The sequence below is a fragment of the Somniosus microcephalus genome, unplaced genomic scaffold (assembly GCF_052327205.1).
Source record: "Somniosus microcephalus isolate GS21.2 unplaced genomic scaffold, FLI_Smic_1.0 unresolved_chr3, whole genome shotgun sequence".
Taxonomy (NCBI): domain Eukaryota; kingdom Metazoa; phylum Chordata; class Chondrichthyes; order Squaliformes; family Somniosidae; genus Somniosus; species Somniosus microcephalus.
Window position 1 is genome coordinate 58,179,047 of NW_028225181.1, and position 25,874 is coordinate 58,204,920.

At 51.8% G+C, this 25,874-nt stretch overlaps 2 protein-coding genes across 4 annotated transcripts in view; one reads left to right on the plus strand and one right to left on the minus strand.

The window, feature by feature from the left end:
- LOC147091580 (uncharacterized) overlaps nucleotides 1-25,874 on the minus strand; it is a 63,065-nt gene that overhangs the window by 12,719 nt on the left and 24,472 nt on the right. The window lies entirely within an intron of this gene.
- LOC147091581 (uncharacterized) lies at nucleotides 25-24,635 on the plus strand. 3 transcript variants are annotated; one of them, XM_085976818.1, is made up of 4 exons: nucleotides 25-411; nucleotides 493-657; nucleotides 8,988-9,204; nucleotides 23,495-24,635. In XM_085976818.1, exon 4 carries the CDS (start codon nucleotides 23,602-23,604, stop codon nucleotides 24,469-24,471), a length of 870 nt encoding a protein of 289 aa, XP_085832944.1. In that variant the 5' UTR covers nucleotides 25-411; nucleotides 493-657; nucleotides 8,988-9,204; nucleotides 23,495-23,601; the 3' UTR covers nucleotides 24,472-24,635. The 3 variants fall into 3 exon arrangements, with proteins under 3 accessions (XP_085832944.1, XP_085832945.1, XP_085832946.1); XM_085976819.1 differs by having other exon boundaries at nucleotides 25-234; XM_085976820.1 differs by lacking the exon at nucleotides 8,988-9,204.

Sequence of the window (25,874 nt, forward strand, 5' to 3'; positions counted from 1 at the left end):
TCCCTTACACTCCCGCGCAGGCGCAGTGCCGCTCCGCTCCCTTGTACCGCGCAAGCGCAGTGCCGGGCGGCGCGGGTTGATCGGAGTGAGGGTCAGAAACAGGCTGGTTGCCCGGGTTACAGGGCCCGCTCTGTGCCTGTGGGAACTCGGATCCATTCAGCACCCGGCCCGACAGCGGCTTCTCAGCCCCGAGTTTTGATCACAGCGAGGGAGGGTCACAGGGTCACCGCTCCGGTTAGTAACTCCGCACAGAAAATGGCGCATTTCCGCCCAGAGCAGTGAAAATGGGGGAGTCTCAGAAGGCCGGAAATTTACAGTGAGGAAAATCTCCAAACTAAGCACACAGCCCTCGAACTGGTGATCTGCGGAAAGGGACAAAATCAAACAAATACTCGGCCTTGAAATTGAATTGTTAGTAAGCAGATTAAAAGTCTACATTACATTATTTCACGCTTTCAATATTGTTCTTATTTTCTGCTCTGCCACAATTAGATGTCCCGGTGAATGATGGTGTGATTGAGGAAGGTGCTCAGCTCGAAGTAAACAGGGATTGTAGACTGAGGAACAACAGCAGGTGAACCAGCACAGGATTGTGAGTACCAACCGGAGAGAACCCTTCCGATTCAAAGAGCTTCCAGAGATCGACTGGGGAAAAAGGTAAGAGAGAGTCCCATTGACTTAGATACACACCAGTCCTGGAGATAGACTGGGGAGAAAGGTCAGAGAAAGTCCCGTTGACTCAGATACACACTGGTCCTGGAGATGGACTGGGGAGAAAGGTCAGAGAGAGTCCCATTGACTCAGATACACACTGGTCCTGGACATAGACTGGGGAGAAAGGTCAGAGAGAGTCCCATTGACTCAGATAAACATTGGTCCTGGAGATGGACTGGGGAGAAAGGTAAGCGAGAGTCCCATTGACTCAGATACACACTGGTCCTGGAGATGGACTGGGGAGAAAGGTCAGAGAGGGTCCCATTGACTCAGATACACAGTGGTCCTGGAGATGGACTGGGGAGAAAGATCAGTGAGGGTCCCATTGACTCAGATACACACTGGTCCTGGAGATGGACTGGGGAGAAAGGTCAGAGAGAGTCCCATTGACTCAGATACACACTGGTCCTAGAGATGGACTGGGGAGAAAGATCAGAGAGAGTCCCATTGACTCAGATACACACTGGTCCTGGAGATGGACTGGGGAGAAAGGTCAGAGAGAGTCCCATTGACACAGATACACATTGGTCCTGGAGATGGACTGGGGAGAAAGGTAAGCGAGAGTCCCATTGACTCAGATACACACTGGTCCTGGAGATGGACTGGGGAGAAAGGTCAGAGAGGGTCCCATTGACTCAGATACACAGTGGTCCTGGAGATGGACTGGGGAGAAAGATCAGTGAGGGTCCCATTGACTCAGATACACACTGGTCCTGGAGATGGACTGGGGAGAAAGGTCAGAGAGAGTCCCATTGACTCAGATACACACTGGTCCTAGAGATGGACTGGGGAGAAAGATCAGAGAGAGTCCCATTGACTCAGATACACACTGGTCCTGGAGATGGACTGGGGAGAAAGGTCAGAGAGAGTCCCATTGACACAGATACACACTGGTCCTGGAGATGGACTGGGGAGAAAGGTCTGAGTCCCATTGACGTAGATACACACTGGTCCTGGAGATAGACTGGTGAGAAAGGTCAGAGAGAGTCCCATTGACTCAGATACACACTGGTCCTGGTGATGGACTGGGGAGAAAGGTCAGAGAGAATCCCATTGACTCAGATACACACTGGTCCTGGAGATGGACTGGGGAGAAAGGTCAGAGAGAGTCCCATTGACTCAGATACACAATGGTCCTAGAGATGGACCCTCCCGCACTCGCCCCGTGACCCTCCCGCACTCGCCCCCTGACCCTCCCGCACTCGCCCTGATGGGGCCCTTCTCAAGTAAACCAAGCGGTGCAATAAAACTCCCCCAGAATCAAGGCCCTGCTCCTGGCGAAGGTGATCAGGCCCCAAGAAGCAGTACAAGTGAAGCGACTCCTTCTCCCGGAGATTTATTAAACGTGAATACTCAAGAGTTGACTGAAAATCAGGTTAGTAATATTAATCAAGGAGTCAATTTCTGCTGTAAGGAGGGATGATTCCTTAGCAGGTTCCTCTAATGAGGCCATATGGGTAGAACTTAAAGACAAAAATGGGGAAAGCACTTTACTGGGAGTGTACTATAGGCACCCAAACAGTAAGGGGGAGATAGAGGAACAGATATGTAGGCAAATCTCAGAGAAGTGTAGAAATAATAGGGTGATAATTGTTGGGGATTTCAACTTCCCCAATATTAACTGGGATAGTCAGAGTGTGAAAGGCTTAGAGGGTGTGGAATTCTTAAAGTGCATCCAGGAGAGCTTTTTCAGCCAACATGTAGAAAGTCCAACAAGAGAGGGGGCGGTTCTGGACCTAATTCGAGGGAATGTAGCAGGGCAAGTGGTAGAAGAGTTAGTAGGAGAGCATTTTGGTGACAGTGACCATAATTCGGTGAGATTTAAAGTAGTTATGGAAAAGGACAAAGATGGACCGGAAATAAAGGTCCTAAATTGGGGGAAGGTCGATTTAAATATGATAAGGCAGGATCTGGCCAAAGTGGACTGGGATCAGTTACTTGTAGGAAAATCCACATCAGAGCAGTGGGAGTCTTTCAGAAAGGAAATAGAGAGAGTACAACGCCAACATGTTCCTGTAAAGGTCAAGGGTGGGACCAACAAGCCCAGGCAACCCTGGATGTCAAGGGACATACAAGAATGGTTTAGGAAAAAAAGCGAGGCTTTTGGCCGATACAAAGGACTAAAAACAGTGGAAGCCCTAGAGGAGCATAGAAAGTGCAGCGGGGTACTTAAAAAAAAAAAAGAAAAGAAATTAGGAGAACGAAGAGGGGTGATGAAAAAACACTGCCAGGCAAAATAAAGGAAAATCCCAAGGTGTTTTATTAGTATATTAAGGGCAAGAGGATAACCAGGGAAAGAGTAGAGCCCATTAGGGACCAAAGTGGCATTCTGTGTGTAGAGCCAGAAGATGTAGGTGAGGTTTTAAATTAATATTTTGCATCTGTGTTCACTATGGAGAAGGACGATGCAGGCATAGAAATCAGGCAGGGGGATTGTGATATACTTGAACAAATTAGTATTGAGAGGGAGGAGGTACTAGTGGTTTTAGCGGGCTTAAAAGTGGATAAACTCCCAGGCCCAGACGAGATGTATCCCAGCCTGCTGTGTGAGGCAAGGGAGGAGATTGCAGGGGCTCTGACACAAATTTTCAGAACCTCTCTGGCCACAGGGGAGGTGCCAGAGGACTGGAGAACAGCTAATGTAGCACCATTATTCAAGAAGGGTAGTAGTAGGGATAAACCAGGGAATTACAGGCCAGTGAGACGAACATCAGTGGTAGGGAAATTATTGGAAAAAATTCTGAGGGACAGAATTAGTCTCCACTTGGAGAGGCAAGGATTAATCAAGGATAGTCAGCATGGCTTTGTCAGGGGGAGATCATGTCTAACCAATTTGATTGAATTTTTCGATGGGGGTGACTAGGTGTGTGGATGAGGGCAGTCCAGTTGATGTAGTCTACATGGACTTCAGCAAGGCTTTTGACAAAGTCCCACATGGGAGACTGGTCAAGAAGGTAAGAGCCCATGGAATCCAGGGCAATTTGGCACATTGGATCCAAAATTGGCTTAGTGGCAGGAGGCAGAGGGTGATGGTCGAAGGTTGTTTTTGTGACTGGAAGCCTGTGTCCAGTGGTGTACCACAGGGTCTGGGTCCTTTGCTGTTTGTAGTGTACATTAATGATTTAGATATGAATGTAGGAGGTATGATCAGTAAGTTCGCAGATGACATGAAAATTGGTGGAGTGGTAAATAGCGAGGAGGGAAGCCTCAGGCTACAGGAGAATATAGACGGGTTGGTTAGATGGGCAGCACAGTGGCAAATGTAATTTAACCCTGAAAAGTGTGAGGTGATGCATTTTGGGAGGACTAACAAGGGAATACACAATGAATGGTAGAACCCTAGGAAGGACAGAGGATCAGAGGGACCTTGGTGTGCATGTACATAGATCCCTGAGGGCAGCAGGACAGCTAGATAAGGTGGTTAAGAAGGCATATGGGATACTTGCCTTCATTAGCCGAGGCATAGAATATAAGAGCAGGGAGGTTATGATGGAGCTGTACAAAACGCTAGTTAGGCCACAGCTGGAATACTGTGTGCAGTTCTGGTTGCCACACTATAGGAAGGATGTGATTGCATTGGAGAGGGTGCAGAGGAGATTCACCGGGGTGTTACCTGGGCTGGAGCGCTTCAGCTATGAAGAGAGACTGGACAGGCTGGAGTTGTTTTCCTTAGAGCAGAGAAGGCTGAGGGGGGACCTGATTGAGGCGTACAAAATTATGAGGGGCATAGAGAGTGTAGGAATCGACCGATCCCCTACTAAAGCACTGAGGTCGAGTCAGTTCGATAAATAAACTAAGTTTAATTAAAACTTGAGAACAGAACAAAGGCATGCAGGAGCAACAGTAAACAGGTCTTTTTACTTGCTGGTTTCACGAGGTCTGAAGAGGGAACCTCCCCCTCTCTGACGTCATGACGTCATCACGTTTCCCGCCGTTCAGGGCATCACGTGACCAATGTGATGACGTCATCGCGTTGATTCTGGGACTTCTCCAGACAAGCTATTTACATGCAGGCAACAACATAGGTGCTATAGCACTCTGTTAAAGACAGTTATACGTTTGTACAGGAGCCCCTTGGTGGCTTTGCCACAATAGGGTAGATAGAAAAGAACTTTTCCCCTTAGTAGAGGGGTCAATAACCAGGGGGCATAGTTTCAAGGTAAGGGGCAGGAGGTTTAGAGGGGATTTGAGGAAAAGTTTTTTCACCCAGAGGGTGGTTGGAATCTGGAACTCACTGCCTGAAAGGGTGGTAGAGGCATTAAATCCTCACAACATTCAAGAAGCATTTAGATGAGCACTTGAAACGCCATAGCATACAAGGCTACGGACCAAGTGCTGGAAAATGGGATTAGAATAGACAGGGCTTGATGGCCGGCGCGGACACGATGGGCCGAAGGGCCACTTTCTATGCGTCTTTCGGATGAGACATTAAACTGAGGCCCTGTCTGCTCTCTCAGGTGGATGTAAAAGATCCCATGACACTATTTTGAGAAAGAAAGACTTGCATTTATACAGTGCTTTCATGACCAGCAGACGTCTTGAAGTGCTTTACAGCCAATGAAGTACTTTTGAGGTGTAGTCACTGTTGTAATGTGGGAAAGAGCAGGGGAAATATCCCTGGTGTCCTAGCCAATGTTTATCCCTCAATCAATGTAACAAAAGGATAATAGCAAAATACTGTGGATGCTGGAAATCTGAAATAACAACAGGAAATGCTGGAAACACTCAGCAGGCCAGGCAACATCCGTAGAGAGAGAAACAGAGTTAACAAAAAGATAGATTATCTGGTCATTATCACATTGCTGTTTGTGGGAGCTTGCTGTGCGCTATTTGACTGCCGCATTTCCTACATGACAACAGTGGCTACACTGCAAAGGTACTTCATTGGCTGTAAAGCACTTTGGGACGTCCGGTGGTGGTGAAAGGCGCTATAGAAATGCAAGTCTTTTTTCACTGGTCTCACCAGCGACCTCTTCTGGCTGATGGTTGATTGAGAGCCGAGAGTCCGCGCATGCGCACACGGAGCGGTGGTTTGGGCCGAGTCCGGCACAGCGACCCCTCCCGGTCACCAAGGGTAATAACCGCGCATGCCCAGAGGACACCAACCCCCTCCCCCACTCGGAGCTGCACCTGCGCACTCGGATCCTGCCGGACGGAGTCGGCGCGGGGCATTCCGGGGAAAGGCCTTGCTGTCGGTTCCAGAGTCGCGATCGGTGACGCAAAGTGAGTTTTATCCGCTCTGATTGGGTGGAGAATCACGTGGGGTGGGGGTGAGGAATGGATCGGGAGAGAATAAAGAGAAATAGAAAAACCTGAGAGTCTGCGAGGCCCCGGACCGAGCGGCGGCAGTTGGACGGAGCACGTGATCTCCTCGGGGACACGTGACCCGGGCCCAGGTCTTGATTGACGGGAGCTTCCAACCATAAGAACATAAGAAATAGGAGCAGGAGTAGGCCAATCGGCCCCTCGAGCCTGCTCCGCCATTCAATAAGATCATGGCTGATCTGATCCTAACCGCCAATCCACTATCACAGAACCATCTCCTGAATCTAACAGAATTAGACACACGAAATAGGAGCAGGATCAGGCTACACGGCCCCTGGGCCCGCTCCGCTACCCACAGGGCCATGACCGATCTGGACCTAGACTCATGTCCAAATTCCTGCCTGCTCCCCGTAACCCTTAATTCCCTTTACTTCTAGGAAACTGTCTATTTCTGTTTTAAATTTATGTAATGATGTAGCTTCTACAGCTTTTTGGGGCAGCATATTCCATGGACCTACCACCCTCTGAGTGAAGTAGTTCCTCCTCATCTCAGTTTTGAAAGAGCAGCCCCTTATTCTAAGACTATGCCCCCTAGTTCTAGTTTCACCCATCATCGGGAACATCCTCCCCGCATCCACCCGATCCAACCCCTTCACAATCTTATATGTTTCAATAAGATCACCTCTCATTCTTCTGAACTCCAATGAGTAGAGTCCCAATCTACTCAGCCTCTCCTCATATGTCCATCCCCTCATCCCCGGGATTAACCGAGTGAACCTTCTTTGTACTGACTTGAGAGCAAGTATGTCCTTTCTTAAGTATGGACACCAAAACTGTACGCAGTATTCCAGGTGCGGTCTCACCAATACCTTGTACAACTGAAGCAATACCTCCCTATTTTTATATTCTATCCCCCTAGCAATGAAAGCCAACATTCCATTGGCCTTCTTAATCACTTGCTGCACCTGCATACTAACCTTTTGAATTTCGTGCACCAGGACCCCCAGATCCCTTTGTACTTCAGTACTTTCCAGTTTCTTGCCATTAAGATAATAACTTGCTCTACGATTTTTCCTGCCTCACACTTTCCAGTATTGTATTCCATCTGCCAAATCTCTGCCCACTTACTTAGCTTGTCTATGTCCCCTTGCAATAGGGAGCGAGCTGGCGGCGGGTCCTCCAACCAATCGGGGAGCCCGAGGGGCGGGACTGGCGCCGGCTGATTGTCTGATCCGCAGGACAGCGAGTTTCTCCAGTCCCTTGTTCAGGGCCCGGGGCCAGGGGAGGCTGTGGGCCTTTATTCCCCTCATTGGACACAAGGCTCTTTGGCTCACAACACACTGGCTCAGGTTTTAATAGAGACTTTTTAAATTCATCAATAAAAGCAGATAAATCCTGTGCTTCTGTGGAACAAACTTTCTAATATTTTATAGAATCAGAGAATGGTTACAGCACAGAAGGAGGCCATTCGGCCCGTCGAGCCCATGCCGGCTCTCTGCAAGACCACTTCAGCTAGTCCCACTCCCCGCCCTTTCCCCGTAAACCTGCAAATTTCTTTACTTCAGATACTTATCCAATTCCCAATTGAAAGCGGTGATTGAATCTGCCTCCACCAGCCTTTCAGGCAGTGCATTCCAGATCCTAACCACTCGCTGCGTAAAAAAGTTTTTCCTCATGTTGCCTTTGGTTCTTCTGCCAATCACCTTAAATCTGTGTCCTCTGGTACCCGACCCTTCCGCCAATTGGAACAGCTTCTCTCTATCTGCTATGTCCAGACACCTCATGATTTTGAACTCCTCTGTCAAATCTCCTCCCAACCTTCTCTGCTCTAAGGAGAACAACCTCAGCTTCTCCAGTCTATCCACGTAACTGAAGTCCCTCATCCTTGGAACCATTCTTGTAAATCTTTTCGACACCCTCTCTGAGGCCTTCACATCCTTCCTAAAGTGCGGTGCCCAGAATTGGACACAATACTCCAGTTGAGGCCGAACCAGTGTTTTATAAAGGTTCACCATAACCTCCTTGCTTTTGGACTCTATGCCTCTATTTATTAAGCCCAGGATCCCGTATGCTTTTTTAACCATTTTCTCAACCTGCCCTGCCACCTTCAATGATTTGTGCACACATACCCCCAGGTCTCTCTGTTCATGCACACACTTTAGACTTATACCCTTTAGTTTATATTGCCTCTCCTCATTCTTCCTACCAAAATATATCAGTTTGCACTTTTCTGCGTTAAATTTGATCTCCCATGTGTCCGCCCATTCCACCAGCCTGTCTATGTCCTCTTGAAGTCTATCACTATCCTCCTCACTGTTCACTATACTTCCAAGTTTTGTGTCATCTGCATATTTTGAAACTGTGCCCTGTACACCCAACTCCAAGTCATTAATATCTATATATATAAAACAGTATGTCTCTGTCTCTCTGTCTGTCTTTCTGTCTGTCCGGCTATACAATCAAAAGTTATAGAGCGTACCTACACATATGTTATATCAAAAGAAAGCTCATCATTAGGGGCCTCTCATGGGTGTATTTAAATTTTGGTTGGACAAAAATTGTGCCGACGGTATCCAAAAAACATTCAAAATTCCGCTCATTATCCGCTCATTAGCATCGAGTGACGTGAAGGTTGACCAATCGTACAGTCGAGCGACCCGACGGTCGACCAATCGCTGCGTCACGGGGGTGGGTTCATTGCGTGTGCGGGCGGGCCATCCTAGAGTCGAGTGACGTGACCATTGACCAATCCTACAGTTCAGTGACCTGATGGTTGACCAATCGGTGTGTGTGTGGGCGGGACTAATCATTCTGAGTTCAGGTGAGTGGCCGCCATCTTGATTCCAAACTCTTCATTTCTTTTTCCCGCTTTCTGCGTCTTTATTTTCAAATGTACATTTCCAGCAAAAAAAAATTGCTTTTATTAAATAGTTTAAAAAAAAAGATAATTCATTTGCAAATATTTTCTCTAACCTGATTCTTTTTCCTACCTTTACCCGTTTTTGTAGGCCTCGAAGCCTGGGCCTCTCCTGCCCAGCCACGCCCGAGCTAGGTAATTGTCCCACGGCTTGTGGCAAGCTCCTTCCCCCCTCATCCCCCCCAGTCTCCCCCGTCACGTTACCCGGGGCAACGGCGTCGGCTGCGAGGGACACGGGACAGGCACAGGGTGCACGCGCAGCAGGCGACACACACAAGCCCGAGGCACAGAGCGCAGGAAGCCAGCAGGTGAGATGCGGCATCTCTCTCTCTCTTCCCTGCTCGGCAGTCTTGAAGCCGGCTCGGGCGGGGGGGGAGGGGCTCGGGAGGGGGGGAAGGGTTACCCCAGCAACCGGGCCGGGCCCTCACAGCCTCAAGCCGGCTCACGCCCGTTCCCGGGGCTTGGCTCCAGCCGCAATCGGCGGCCTTGAAGCCGGCTCGGGCGGGGGGGGGTGGCGGTGCTCGGGAAGGGGGGGAAGGGTTACCCCGGCAACCGGGCCTGGCCCTCACAGCCTCAAGCCGGTTCACGCCCGTTCCCGGGGCTTGGCTCCAGCCGCAATCGGCGGTCTTGAAATGGGTCGGGGCTCGGGAGGGCGGGGCTCGGGAGGGCGGAGGGTGGGGCTCGGAAGGGGGAGAAGGGTTACCCCGGCAACTGGGCCCGGCCGTCTCTCACAGCCTCCAGCTGGCTCACGCCCGCTCCCGGGGCTTGGCTCTGTGGTAAACCACTGTTATACCTGTCTGTATGTGTATGTGTGTTCCACTAGGTACAGGTCTGGACATGCCTCGGCTGACTCCTCCCACTATTCCAGGTATATAAGTGACTACCTCCCAGTCCCTTAGTATTCTGGACGGGTCGACCACTCGAGACAAGACCTTCATTCTTTAGTTAATAAAAGCCTGATTGTTACTCGCTCAACCTCAGTCTTTTGAGTAATTGATGGCGCATCAATTTTATTAACTAAATTTTTATAATGGAGAAGATCCTCACACCAGCATGCCTGGACCTGGACAGTCGGGAAGCGGACGTTTCCACCAAGTTTGCTCACTGGCTCATGTGCTTCGAGACATTCCTGACTGCCTCCACTGCGGTCACAATGGATGCGGACAAACTGTCTGTCCTGATCTCCAAGGTGAACCACTGAGTGTACTCAGTCATCCAGGACGCGACTTCGTACACAGATGCCCTCCAGCTCCTCAAGACCCAGTACGCGCGCCCTGTGAACGAAGTGTACGCCAGGCACCTCCTGGGGAGTCGCAAGCAACAACCTGGGGAATCGACTGAGGAATACCTCCAAGCACTGTCCGTGCTTGGCCGGGCCTGTGGGTGTAAGGCGGTAACGCCCGCTAAGTACACGGAGGAACTGATCCGGGATGCCTTCGTAGCGGGCCACAGGTCCAACTACACCCGACAGCGTCTGCTGGAGCAGAGCGACCTCAACCTCAACAAAGCCTCGAAAATCGCACTAACGCTGGACGCAGCCTACCGGGGCATGGATGCCTACTCCTCTGCACCGTGGACGCCGCGGGGAACGACAACCTGGGACACGGTAGGACAGCCCCATAGCACTGTGCCACCCCAGCCACAGCCCAACAACGGCCCAACTACCGCAGCAGTGTCCCAAAGCCAGACAACAGTATCCCAAGGCCAGAAATGCTACTTCTGTGGCCAGGCCAAACACCCCAGAGCGCGCTGCCCGGTGAAGAATGCGACCTGCTCGGGCTGCGGGAAAAAGGGACACTACGCCAGCGTCTGCAAGGCCAAAGCCACCCCGAACGCCAGCAGCGCCGCGTGTGGGCCGGGCGAGCCGCCATCTTGGGCCCCCAACAGCGCCCCGTGCGGGCCGCCATCTTGGGCCTCCCCAGCCATGTGTGAACCACTGCAGCAGCAGCCATCCTGGACGACTCCAGCCACATGGGAATCATGGACGCCGCCATCTTGGACACCAACCGGGACGCAGCAGACCGCCAACCCCCCCCCAATCTGATACCCACAGCGACACACCGACCCCTACGCTGGCCTCTGTTACGCTGGACCAAACGAGACCGCACCAACTAGCTCGGTCCAAAATGGACGTTAAGGTAAACGGCTGTGCAATAAACTGCCTTTTTGACTCTGGGAGCACAGAGAGCTTCATCCACCCCGACACGGTGCGGCGTTGCTCTCTCCCAGTCCTGCCTGCGCACCAGCGGATTTCTATGGCCTCCGAGTCCCAGTCAGCGGACATTGGCGGCTACTGCATGGTGACACTAGTAGTAGACGGGACTGTATTCAATAATTTTAAACTCCTGGTCCTGCCCGACCTCTGCGCTGCCGTCCTACTGGGGTTGGATTTCCAGTGCCACCTCAAAAGCGTTACGATGGCGTACGGTGGCCCCCTTCCCCCACTCACAGTCCGCAGCCAGCAGCCTCCAAATTGCCCGCCGCGCACCAGATGCAACCTCTCCACACTCAGAGTCCCACCCCCCCCCCCACTGTTTGCTAACCTCACCCCCGACTGTAAGCCCATCGCCACAAAGAGCAGGCGATACAGTGCCGGGGACAGGGTTTTCATCAAAACTGAAGTGGAGCGACTCCTGAAGGAGGGGATTATTGAGGGCAGCTCCAGGTTGTGGTCGTTAAGACCGGCGAGAAACAACGCCTGGTCATCGACTACAACCAAACAATAAACCGCTACACCCTGCTGGACGCCTACCCACTCCCCCGCATAACTGACATGGTCAACCAGATCGCGCAGTACCGCGTCTTTTTGACCATTGACCTGAAATCAGCATACCACCAGCTCCCCATCCGCCCTGAAGACCGCCAGTATACTGCTTTTGAGGCAAACGGCCGCCTCTATCACTTCCTTAGGGTTCCCTTCGGCGTTACCAACGGGGTCTCCGTCTTCCAAAGGGAGATGGACCGGATGGTCGATCAAAACGCGCTGCAGGCCACTTTCCCTTACCGAGACAATGTGACCATCTGCGGCCAGGACTTGCAGGACCATGACGCAAACCTCGAGAAATTCCTCCGCACCGCCCAACTCCTGAACCTGACATATAACAAGGAGAAGTGCATATTCCGCACAGTCCGCCTCGCCATCCTTGGCTGTGTTGTGGAACACGGGGTCATCGGTCCCGACCCGGACCGGATGCGTCCCCTTATGGAACTCCCACTGCCTAAAAGCCCTGAAGAGGTGCCTAGGGTTTTTTTCCTACTACGCTCAGTGGGTCCCCTACTATGCAGACAAAGCCCGTCCGCTGATCAAATCCACCTCTTTTCCCCTGATGGCAGAGGCCCGCTCGGCCTTCCACCGCATCAAGGAGGACATTGCCAAAGCCACCATGCACGCAGTGGACGAATCCATCCCCTTCCAGGTGGAAAGCGATACGTCCGACTTCGCTCTGGCCGCCACCCTTAATCAGGCGGGGAGACCTGTGGCATTCTTCTCACGAACCCTCCAGGGCCCGGAGACCAGACACTCCGCGGTCGAGAAGGAGGCCCAGGCCATTGTGGAGGCTGTGCGTCATTGGAGGCACTACCTGGCCGGAAAACGATTTACCCTGCTCACTGACCAGCGTTCAGTTGCTTTTATGTTCAACAACAAGCAGAGGGGCAAAATCAAAAATGACAAGATCTTGAGGTGGAGAATCGAACTTTCCACCTACAACTACGAGATCTTGTACCAGCCTGGGAAGCTCAATGAACCCCCAGATGCCCTATTGCGTGGCACCTGCGCCAGCGTGCAGATCGATAGGCTGAGGGCCCTCCACAATGACCTCTGCCACCCGGGGGTCACCAGGTTCTTCCACTTCATCGAGGCCCGCAACCTGCCTTACTCCATCGAGGAGGTCAGGACCATGACCAAGAACTGCCAAGTCTGCGCTGAGTGCAAACCGCACTTTTATAGACCAGAGCCCACCTGATAAAAGCCACTCGCCCTTTCGAACGCCTGAGCGTCGATTTTAAAGGGCCTCTCCCCTCCTCCGACCGCAATGTGTACTTCCTCAACATCATTGACGAGTACTCCCGTTTCCCGTTCGCTATCCCCTGCTCGGACATGACCAGTGCCACGGTCATTAAATCTCTGAACAGCCTCTTCACCCTGTTCGGTTTCCCCAGCTATATCCATAGCGACCGGGGCTCATCGTTTATGAGTGACGAACTCCGCCAGTACCTGCTCGCTAGGGGTATAGCCACAAGCAGGACAACCAGTTACAACCCCCGGGGGAACGGACAGGTGGAAAGAGAGAATGCGACAGTTTGGAAGGCCGCCCTACTAGCCTTAAAGTCTAGGGGCCTTCCGACCTCCCGCTGGCAGGAGGTGCTCCCCGATGCGCTCCACTCGATTCGGTCACTGCTCTGCACTGCCACCAATGCCACCCCTCACGAGAAAATGTTTGTCTTCCCAAGGAAGTCCACATCGGGGACATCGTTACCCGCCATGGCTGACGTCCCCAGGGCCGGTACTACTGAGAAGACACGTGAGGGCCAATAAAACGGACCCCCTGGTCGAGAGGGTCGACCTCCTCCACGCCAACCCCCAGTATGCTTACATTGCGTACCCGGACGGGTGGGAGGACACAGTCTCCATACGAGACCTCGCACCCTCGGGGACCGCTGTAGGGCAGGAGGACACAGTCTCCATACGGGACCTCGCACCCTCGGGGACCGCTGTAACCCACTACCCATTACCACCCCCCGCCCCACGACCCAATATGCAACCCCAGCAGCCGGCTCGCCTTGGACCGTCACCCACGAGGACTACACTCCAGGGCCCCAGCCTACACGGGACGCGACGCCGGAAGCTCCACCACCCCTGCCATCGCCACGTCGATCACAGCGGCAGACAGGACCTCCGGAGAGACTCCAATACACAAACTTTTAAATACACTTCACCCCGCCGGACTCATTTTTAAACAAGGGGTGAATGTGGTAAACCACTGTTATACCTGTCTGTATGTGTATGTGTATTCCACTAGGTACAGGTCTGGACATGCCTCGGCTGACTCCTCCCACTAGTCCAGGTATATAAGTGACTACCTCCCAGTCCCTTAGTATTCTGGACGGGTCGACCACTCGAGACAAGACCTTCATTCTTTAGTTAATAAAAGCCTGATTGTTACTCGCTCAACCTTAGTCTTTTGTGTAATTGATGGCGCATCAGGCTCCATTTGCGGCCGCGGGCCACTCGCCCTCCTTTCCTCTGTCTCTCTCTCCTCCCCCACTTCCCTCTCCCCCTCTCGCCACCCCCTCCCCCTCTCCCCCCTCTCCCCCTTCCCTCTCCCGCTCCCTCCCCCTCCCTCTCGCTCCCTCCCCCCCCTCTCCCCCCTCCTCTCCCGCCTCTCGCCTCTCCCCTCCCCTCTCGCCTCTCCCCCCTCTCGCCTCCACTCTCCCCCTCTCTCTCTCCCCCCCTTTCTCCCCCCTGCCTCCCTCTCTCTCTCCCCTGCCTCACCCTCTCTCTCTCCCACTCTCTGCCCCCTCCCTCCCCTCTCTCTCTCCGCCCTCCCTCCCCCTCTCCGCCCTCCCTCCCCCTCTCCGCCCTCCCTCCCCCTCTCCACCCCTCCCTCCCCCTCTCTCCCTCCCCCTCTCTCCCTCCCCCTCCCTCCCTCCCCCTCCCTCTCTCCCCCCTCCCCCCCTCCTTCCCCCTCTCTCTCTCCCCCCCGCCCTCCCCCCTCTCTTTCCCCTCCCTCCCCCTCTTTCTCTGCCCCCTCCCTCCCCTTCTTTCTCTGCCCCCCTCCCTCCCTCTCTTTCTCTGCCCCTCCCTCTCTTTCTCTGCCCCCTCCCTCTCTTTCTCTGCCCCCTCCCTCTTTCTCGGCCCCCTCCCTCCCCCTCTCTCCCCCTCTCTGTCTGCCCCCTCCCTCCCCCTCTCTCTCTCTGCCCCCTCCCTCCCCCTCTCTCTCTCTGCCCCCTCCCTCACCCTCTCTCTGCCCCCTCCCTCACCCTCTCTCTCTCTGCCCCCTCCCTCACCCTCTCTCTCTCTGCCCCCTCCCTCACCCTCTCTCTGCCCCCTCCCTCACCCTCTCTCCCCAGTCTCTCTCTATCCCCCCCAGTCTCTCTCTATCCCCCCCAGTCTCTCTCTATCCCCCCCAGTCTCTCTCTATCCCCCCCAGTCTCTCTCTATCCCCCCCAGTCTCTCTCTATCCCCCCCAGTCTCCCTCTATCCCCCCCAGTCTCCCTCTATCCCCCCCAGTCTCCCTCTATCCCCCCAGTCGCTCTCTCTCTTCCCCCCCAGTCGCTCTCTCTCTTCCCCCCCCAGTCGCTCTCTCTCTTCCCCCCGGTCGCTCTCTCTCTTCCCCCCCGGTCGCTCTCTCTCTTCCCCCCCGGTCGCTCTCTCTCTTCCCCCCCGGTCGCGCTGTCCCTTCCCCCCCGGTCGTGCTGTCTCTTCCCCCCCGGTCGCGCTGTCTCTTCCCCCCCGGTCGCGCTGTCTCTTCCCCCCCGGTCGCGCTGTCTCTTTCCCCCCCGGTCGCGCTGTCTCTTTCCCCCCCGGTCGCGCTCTCTCTTCCCCCCCCGGTCGCGCTCTCTCTTCCCCCCCCGGTCGCGCTCTCTCTTTCCCCCCCCGGTCGCGCTCTCTCTTCCCCCCCCGGTCGCGCTCTCTCTTCCCCCCCCGGTCGCGCTCTCTCTTCCCCCCCCGGTCGCGCTCTCTCTCCCCCCCCCCGGTCGCGCTCTCTCTTCCCCCCCGGTCGCGCTCTCTCTTTCCCCCCCGGTCGCGCTCTCTCTTCCCCCCCCGGTCGCGCTCTCTCTTCCCCCCCCAGTCGCGCTCTCTCTTCCCCCCCCGGTCGCGCTCTCTCTTCCCCCCCGGTCGCGCTCTCTCTTCCCCCCCCCGGTCGCGCTCTCTCTTCCCCCCCGGTCGCGCGCTCTCCCTCTTCCAACAACAACATGCCCTCAAAAGACCCTCGGGACCGCCGGGCACTTCAAGTATATATCAAGAAAAGCAGTGGTCCTAGTACCGACCCCTGGTGAACACCACTGTATACCTTCCTCCAGTCTGAAAAACAGCCGTTCACCACTACTCTCTGTTTTCTGTCACTTAGCCAATATCATATCCATGCTGCGACTGTCCCTTTTATTCCATGGCCTTCAACTTTGCTGGCAAGCCTATTATGTGGCTTTTTGTCGAACGCCTTTTGGAAATCCATGTACACCACGATAACCGAATTGCCCTCATCAACCCTCTCTGTTACCTCATCAAAAAACTCAATCAGAATCAGAGCAGCCGGGCCCGGTGGACGTGCGGCCAGGGCCCTGGCACCAGGAAACCCAGGGTGCAGCGCCTCCCCCATCCGAGCTGCCGCTTCCTGGTTTCTTCAGCTGGTTCCACCGAGTCCGATTCGGGACAAAGGACAAAGGCTAGGCTCCCAGAATGGCCCGCGGCCCCGGGGAGCATGCGCACTCTCAGCGGGGAAATCAGCGTGTTGGATAGTGTGGATTCTGGGGCGCGGTGAACTGTGGGTGCTGCGGCCGCCATTAGTCAGCAGCTGTCGGGAAGTGTTTTATTGCAGGCTGACGGAAGGTAGGTTCCTGGCCGTCTGTGTAGGTGTTTTTGTTGCTTCAGTTTGAGCTGGAGTGGAGATGGAGGAGAAGCTGCTGGGTTTAAACCCCAGTACTTCTGAGCCCAGGAGGATCCAACAATTTCCAATGTGAGACTGTCAAGGGAGGTGGATTCTGGGGGAGATTGGGTTGTTAAACAGCCACTGTCCCTACTATGTAAAAGAGTATTGTTTTAGGAATAAGCATTTCTGTAGAGGCTTTTAATCCAGTTTACATCTGCAGATTTGTTTTAATTCATTCTTGGGATGTGGGCGTTGTAATAATAATAAATAACTTCCGGAGGAAGTTATGTGCACATCACTTCCTGTGAACTGTGAACTCTGTGCATACATCACTTCCTGTACATACGTCACTTCCTGTGTTTGGACTAGTATAAATACTGAACTGCTCAGTATAGTAAAAGGGCTTCTCCTAGAGGCATGGTGAAGACCGCTCTTGTACATAGTATAATTATAAGTTGTTTAAAGCTTACTTTAAAGTTCCTTGATGTGTGAGACTTTTTATTACATCAATTTAAACAACTTAGTATTTACACTCACAAATACTAGACCTTCGGACAAACTCGGAGTTAAGGATCCAGGGAACCACCCATCATGGAAAACATCCTTAAACCTACTCGTCTGGACTTGGACCCAAACACACCAGCAGCTGGCAGGGTATGGAAGCATTGGTACCGTACTTTTGAGAATTTTCTTGATGAATGTAAAGCGAATGCTTCTACTAAACTGAGGATACTTATCAACTATGTGACCCCAACAGTGTTTGAATATGTTGATGAATGGGATAATTACGATGAGGTGATCCGGGCACTTAAAAAACTATATGCCAAGACCGCAAATGAGGTCTATGCTAGACATCTACTGGCCACAGCCCGACAAGGGCCAGGGGAATCGATTAACGAATTCCTTCAAGAACTTCGCAGGCTCAGCGTAGATTGTAACTTTCAGGCAGCCTCGGCTGAGCTGTACCGCGAAGAAATGATTCATGATGCTTTCATCTGCGGGATTGCCTCTCCATTTATACGCCAGCGTCTGCTAGAAAGTAAAACACTTGAGCTACAAAAGGCTTTTGACCTGGCTTGTTCTCTGGATTTGGCAAAGAAAAATGCAGACCTCTATCAGCTGCCCAGATCTCGACCTGCTGCTGTAACTGCAACCAGACGATTCAAGTGGTCTCAGATGAACCCTATCATGGAGGAATCTAATCCTGATGATAATTCTGATGAAGAAGAGGAGGATGACCCCACTTTAGCAGCCTCTTGGCAATCTAGGAAGGAATGCTTCTTTTGTGGAGATTCTTTTCACCCTAGGAAATTCTGCCCTGCTCGCAATGCGATCTGCAGTCATTGCGATAAAAAGGGACACTTTGCAAAAGTTTGCCAATCAAGAGCCTCTGCGAGGGCCTATCCAGCTAAGGCCTACCGAACTGCCCCAATTAGGGCCTATCAAGATGCTCCGGCTAGGACCTATCAAGCTTCCTCTCGAGCTCTCTCCCGAAGAAGCAGACCTAGAGTTTCAGCCACTCTCTGTGCAACCACACCAATTACAGCTGCTTGCCCACAGAACCTGTTTCATGCAGCTACAAAAGTTTCAGTTAATGGGCATACCTTAGATGCCTTAATTGACTCAGGAAGTACTGATAGTTTCATTAGAGAACCGATTGTTGCGAAATTGAAACTACATATCTTCCCATCGGACCAGGCAATTGCGATGGCTCAGTCATCACTTAATACCAGAATCTCCAGCTTTTGTATTATTGATATGACATTTAATGGTCGCATGTATCCCTCCACCCGACTTTCGGTGCTCAAGGACTTATGTAGTGATCTCATCTTAGGGCTGGATTTTCAAAAACAGCATAAGAAACTCACCATTGAGTTCAGCGGATCCAAACCTGGACTTACTATTTCTAATATACTGTCTAAATTACCATTTTGTGCATTATCAGCAGCTTCACTTGATGAACCCTCATTATTTGCCAGTATTCCTCCTCGATGCAAACCAATAATAACGAAATCGCGGCGCTTTAGTCAGGAAGACCAATCTTTTATTGAGGCTGAAATCTCTCGACTTTTAGCAGAGGATATCATCGAACAATGTTCGTCGCCCTGGCGGGCTCAAATCGTCATCGTCAAGAACCCTCTAAAACCTCACAAACAACGACTATGCATTGATTATTCGCAAACCATCAATCAATATACTGACTTGGACGCCTACCCATTGCCATGCATTGATGATATGGTTAATAAACTAGCCGAATACAAAGTGTTCTCAACTTACGATTTGAAAAGTGCCTATCATCAGGTACCCTTGAAGGTCTCAGATAAGCAGTACACAGCCTTTGAGGCTAATGGACGGCTGTACCAATTTCGTCGCCTCCCATTCGGGGTTACTAATGGAGTGGCTGTCTTCCAACGGGCAATGGATGGCCTGGTTCAGCAGGAAAACTTAAGGGACACTTTTCCCTATCTTGATAACATTGCTATTGCAGGTCACGATCAACAGGAACACGACGCCAACCTCCAAAAATTTCGGGATGCTCTCCCTCACCGTAACTTAACTTTGAATGAATCTAAATCTGTTGAGTCTCAACCGACCATCAACATCCTTGGCTACTGCGTAGGCAATGGTATCATTAAGCCAGACCCAGAAAGACTTCGCCCGCTCCAAGAGCTCCCGTCACCTAAGAATCCGGCTTCTTTACGTCGGGCTCTCGGTCTGTTTGCATACTACGCTAAATGGATTCCTCATTTTTCAGACAAAATCCAACCCTTGCTGCATGCTAGATCATTTCCATTGGAAACAGCGGCTGTTGCAGCCTTTAACCTTCTCAAAAAACAGTTGGAGAAAGCGGCTTTTCACTCCATCGATGAGAATCTCCCTTTCATAGTCGAATGTGATGCCTCGGAGGTGGTGATCTCGGCTACTCTAAATCAGGAAGGTCGTCCTGTAGCATTTATGTCCAGGACCTTACAAGGTGCCGAGCTACATTATCCTCCGGTTGAGAAGGAAGCCACAGCCATCATAGAGGCGGTACGGAAGTGGAACCATTTCCTAGCTCGCCAGCACTTTACATTAATCACGGACCAGCGATCAGTCGCCTTCATGCTCGATAATCGAAAACGAACCAAAATTAAGAATAATAAAATACAGCTTTGGAGGATGGAACTGGCCTCTTTTGGTTACACCATTCACTATCGACCTGGCAAGGAGAATGTGGCCCCGGATACCCTCACACGAGCATTCTGCTCCACTATGTCGTTCTCTACTCTCATAGATGTCCATAATGGATTGTGTCATCCTGGCGTTACATAGAGATAGGAACAGGAGTAGGCCATTCGGCCCTTCGAGCCTGCTCCGCCATTCAATGAGATCATGGCTGATCTTCGTCTGAGATCATAGCTGATCTTACCAGTTCAGTACCCCGTCCCCGCCTTTTCTCCGTAACCCTTAATCCCCTTAGCCTTCAGAAATATATCCAATTCTCTCTTGAAAATATTTATTGAATTAGCCTTCACAGCCCTCTGTGGCAGGGAATTCCACAGGCTCACCACTCTTTGAGTGAAGAAATTCTTCCTCATCTCTGTTTTAAATGATTTGCCCGCTATTTTTAGACTGTGGCCCCTGGTTCTGTGCTCCCCTGCCATTGGAAACATTCTCTCTGAATTCAGCCTGTCCAGGCCTGCCATAATTTTATATGTTTCGATGAGATCCCCTCTCAATCTTCTAAACTCCAGTGAGTACAAGCCCAAACTATTCAATCTCTCCTCGTAGGTCATTCCCGCCATTCCAGGTATCAGCCTGGTGAATCGCCGCTGCACTCTTTCCATGGCAAGAACATCCTTCCGCAGATGGGGCGACCAAAACTGTACACAATACTCCAGATGCGGTCTCACCAGCACCTTGTACAGCTGTAGTAAGGTATCCCTATTCCTATACTCGAACCCCCTTGATATGAAGGCCAACATACCATTTGCCTTAATCGCCTGTTGCACCTGCATGCTCTCCTTCAGTGACTGGTGCACAAGAACACCCAGGTCCCTCTGCACTTCCCCATCTCCCAATCTATTGCCATTTAGATAATAATCCACCCTCCTGTTTTTACCCCCAAAGTGGATAACCTCGCATTTATCCACATTATAGTGCATCTGCCACGTATCCGCCCATTCCCCCAACCTGTCCAAATCGCACTGTAGCCTCCTGACATCCTCATCAGAGCCCACCCCTCCTCCTAGTTTAGTGTCGTCAGCGAATTTGGAAATATTGCATCCAATTCCCTGATCCAGATCATTTATATATATTGTGAACAGCTGGGGTCCCAGGACAGATCCTTGCGGCACCCCGCTGGTCACTGCCTGCCACTCCGAAAACGAGCCGTTTATTCCAACTCTCTGTTTTCTATCCGCCAGCCAGTTCTCTATCCACGTTAATACTTTGCCCCCAATCCCATGAGCCTTAATTTTGCATGATAATCTTTTGTGTGGAACCTTATCGAAGGCTTTCTGGAAGTCAAGGTACACCACATCCACTGGTTCTCCCCCATCTATTTTACCAGTTACTTCCTCAAAAAATTCCAGCAGATTAGTCAAACACGATTTACCCTTTGTAAATCCATGTTGACTCTGTCCGATCCTTTCCCCATTTGTCAAGTGCTCCGCTATTTTATCCTTAATAATGGACTCTAGCATTTTGCCCACAACCGATGTAAGGCTTACTGGTCTATAATTCCCTGCTTTCTCTCTACCCCCCTTTTTAAATATTGGGGTAACATTAGCTACCCTCCAATCCACGGGTACTGTTCCCGAGTCAATGGAGTTCCGGAAGATGATCCTTAGAGCATCTGCTATCTCCAGGGCCACCTCCTTAAGTACCCTAGGATGTAGTTTATCAGGCCCCGGGGATTTGTCGGCCTTCAGTCCCCTCAACTTACCTTACGCGCATGCTACATTTCGTACGATCATGGAATCTCCCTTTTTCTACTGGAGATGTAAAGAAAATGTGCTCAGAATGCCGGCTTTGTGCTGAATTAAAACCTCAGTTCTTCCGCCCCTCAGATGGTATGCTCATACACGCAACCCAACCGATGCAACGACTTAGCATCGATTTTAAGGGCCCAGTGCCCTCTTCAACTCGGAACACATACTTACTCACCATGATTGATGAATATTCACATTTTCCGTTTGCTTTCCCCTGCTCCAATATGCTGGCGTCCACAGTAATCTGCTGCCTTGAGCAAGTATTTTCTCTCTGTGGCATGGCGGCTTACATTCACTCGGATCGGGGTCCATCCTTTATGTCAAGGGAACTCAAGGACTACCTCTCAGAACGGGGAATTGCTACAAGCAAAACGACGCCATATCATCCCATCGGAAATGGACAGGTAGAGAGGTATAATGGTATCATCTGGAATTCCGTACATCTTGCTTTAAGATCTCCGGGCCTACCAAACCAGCAATGGGAAGCAGTGCTTCCGGATGCATTGCACTCTATACAGTCCCTTCTTTCTACAGCCACAAATACTACACCTCATGAGCGGTTCTTTGGATTCCAGCGTCGCTCATCTTATGGGACATCCCTCCCGTCATGGCTAACTACTCCTGGACCTGTACTACTCCGAAGATACGTTCGGACGTCTAAAAATGACCCTCTCGTAGACGAGGTTGAACTAACCGATGCCAACCCCACCTATGCATACATACGATATCCCGACGGCCGAGAATCTACCGTATCATTACGGGATCTGGCTCCCTGCCCACCAGGACCTAGTGGGACATCAAGTGATGGTATTTTACCAGGAGCCTCTTGGAACCTACCGGGTACCCCTCTCCAGGATCCTGATCTGACACCAACTAGCTTGGTGCCGGTAGAACCCCATACTCAAAGTTGCGACCCTCCCAGTACCGCGCACCAAAGTACTGATCTGCCACGGACCAGCTCTGCACCTCCCTCTGAACAGAGACAGACCGACTCTGCACCTATTGGGGCTCGTACACGAAGCCATGATCTCCCCGACCCTTCACAGGGTAATCCAGGCCACACAGACTCTGACCAATGGCCAACAGCATGTAAGCGAACCAGTGACCCTCTACGACGGGAACCCAAACGGGTGCGACTTTTCCTCGTTCGGCAGCTGCGGAATAAAAGGAAGACCACAGCCTTCTAATCTCGCAGGAGGGAAGAATGTAATAATAATAAATAACTTCCAGAGGAAGTTATGTGCACGTCACTTCCTGTGAACTGTGAACTCTGTGCATACATCACTTCCTGTGCATACGTCACTTCCTGTGTTTGGACTAGTATAAATACTGAACTGCTCAGTATAGTAAAAGGGCTTCTCCTAGAGGCACGGTGAAGACCGCTCTTGTACATAGTATAATTATAAGTTGTTTAAAGCTTACTTTAAAGTTCCTTGACGTGTGAGACTTTTTATTACATCAGGCATCGCTCGCAAGTCCAGAATATGTTGCCAATCCCATCTTCCCGTTGAGAAGGTGATGGTGGGCCGCCTTCTTGAACCACTGCAGTCCGTGTGGTGAAGGTACTCCCACAATGCTGTTGTGTAAGGAGTTCCAGGATTTTCACCCAGTGATGATGTAGCAATGGCGATGTATGTCCAAGTCAGGATGGTGTGTGACTGGGAGAACTTGGAGGTGATGGTGCTCCCATGCACCTTCTGCCTTTGTCCTTCTAGGTGCTGGAGGTTGTGGGTTTTGGAGGTTCTGTCAAAGTTCTGGTCGAGTTGCAGATGTATAAAGTCCATCTCCTTCGCCCCCTCCCACTCCCACCTCTCTCTCCTCCCATAGAGGCCAGAGGCCCAGACCAGGTGGCAGATTCCCTTCACTGAGGGACATTAGTGAACCAGTGGGATTTTATGACAATCCGGCAGCTTTCATAGTCACTTTTTTCTAGTGCCGGCCCCACAAATGACCAGATTCATTGAGCTCAATTTCACAACCTGCCTCTTTAGTGGGTTCTCTCTCACGCTCCCTGTTTTAAATTTATTTTACAGGGTGTTTGAAGGGGAGGATTTGCAGACGGGAAACTCAAACCACACATCACGTCAAGATCTGACAGTCACTCGATTCATCAGGAACTGAATATCATCGGCCTTTGAATATGGAAGCAAAAAGCACTGTTCACAGCGGGGAGAAACCATATATGTGTTCTGTGTGTGGACGCGGCTTCAGCCAACCCTCTGGCCTATCGAAACACAAGCGCTTTCACACCGGGGCGAGGCCATTCACCTGCCCTGAGTGTGGGAAGGGATTCACTCAGTCATCTGACCTTAAGACACACCAGCGAGTTCACACTGGGGAGAGGCCATTCACCTGCTCTGAGTGTGGGAAGGGATTCACTAATTCATCCCACCTGCGTACACACCAGCGAGTTCACACTGGGGAGCGGCCGTTCACCTGCCCTGAGTGTGGGAAGGGATTCACTAATTCATCCCACCTGCTGACACACAAGCGAGTTCACACTGGGGAGAGGCCGTTCACCTGCTCTGAGTGTGGGAAGGGATTCACCAATTCATCCCACCTGCTGACACACCAGCGAGTTCACACTGATGAGAGACCTTTTAAATGCTCGGACTGTGGGAAGTGCTATAAAGGTTCCGGGGAACTGATACGCCATCAACGTGTTCACACTGGGGAGAGACCGTTCAGGTGCTCGCACTGCGGGACTGGGTTTAGGCAGTCATCTGACCTCACAGTACACCAGCGAGTTCACACTGGGGAGAGGCCGTTCACCTGCCCTGAGTGTGGAGAGGGATTCACTCAGTCATCCCACCTGCTGAGACACCAGCGAGTTCACACTGACGAGAGACCGTTCAGGTGCTCTCACTGCGGGACTGGGTTTAGGCAGTCATCTGACCTCACTGTACACCAGCGCACTCACACTGGGGAGAGGCTGTTCACCTGCCCTGAGTGTGGGAAGGGATTCACTCAGTCATCCCACCTGCTGAGACACCAGCGAGTTCACAAGTGACAGCAGGGTTTGGATTCTGTTGTTGCTGCTGTTAATCACATCCAGGACTGAACCATGTTCATTCTGACAGGTGGGGGTTGTTTCTGCTGATGTTACTAACTCCGGGAACTGGGCTGGAGTTTAATATTCTGGATATATGTCAAATAAATCAACTTTGTTTTAAACACATTGTTGTAGATTTTAGTCTTTCCCACCTGCGTGTTTAGCATCACCTGGCTGGAGCTCAGAAAGGACAATCTGGGAGAGGATCTAATGGTGGGAACAGAACTCCATCCTGGACACAGTCCTTTAGGGCCACACTGAGAGGGGCAAACAGCACTTTGGTCTTTCTTGTCTCTCTTCACTGACAGCAAAGTTGCCGTGCGCGTTAATCTCGAGGTGTGTGAGAAATGTGTCCCAGCCGCTCTCTGCCATGTTTCAGAGCTCCAAGGCACGGAACAGAAGGCTCCTTTAGGAATGTACCCCAGTGCTTTTTTTTAAATGGCCTTATTAACCTGTGTTGCTACTTTTAGTGATTTGTGTATCTGGATCCCTCTGCTCCTCCAACCCATTTAGACTCTTAGGGGGAAATTCAGTGGCGCCCCCTTTGGGTCACTAACGTCACCGGGGCTAACTTTAGCGCCCTGAAAAAGTTAGCGCCCCTGTGCATTAAATTCATTGGTTGCGCCCCAGGCAGGAGGCAGGGTGCTACTGGAAGTGCTCCCCTCCCTCTTGAGGCGCTACCAGTGAATTTCACGGCGCTTCGTGTAACAGCGCCATGCCCGTCAGCACATAGCACCATGCCATAGCAGACCTCCCTCCCTGATTAAAGGGGAGGGGCACAGCACTGCGCACACCTGGGCCCTGCAGGACCACCGGGGAGTGGGGTGTCGGATCAAGAGGAGCGCCGGGCTGTGCGATTGCGGCCGACACCCCGAAGAAGAAAGGGGTAGGGGGCAGGTGCTGGCAGTCGGCCAAAATAAAACGTTGCCGCCCGACACCTGCCCTCTAAGTGGCATCGCCGCGGCTGCAGAAACGACCCCTGACCCTGTCGGACATATCGTCCGGTGATAGGTCAGGGGTCGTAACCCAAGGTTGCAGCCGGGGTGCTGCGCTTGGTGATGATGTCATTGCCGGCAGTGCAGTGCCGTGGGGAGCAACCGACTACCTACGCCACTAACATCCTGCTGAATATCGCGGGAGGCACAAAGCAACCCAATTTCACCCCCTTGTCCAAATAGTGAGTGGCCTCCTTATTCTTCCCACCAAAACACACCACCTCACACTGACCTATAGTGAAATTCATTAACACACCACCTCACACTGATCTATAGTGATATTCATTAACACACCACCTCACACTGATCTATAGTGAAATTTATTAACACACCACCTCACACTGATCTATAGTGAAATTCATTAAC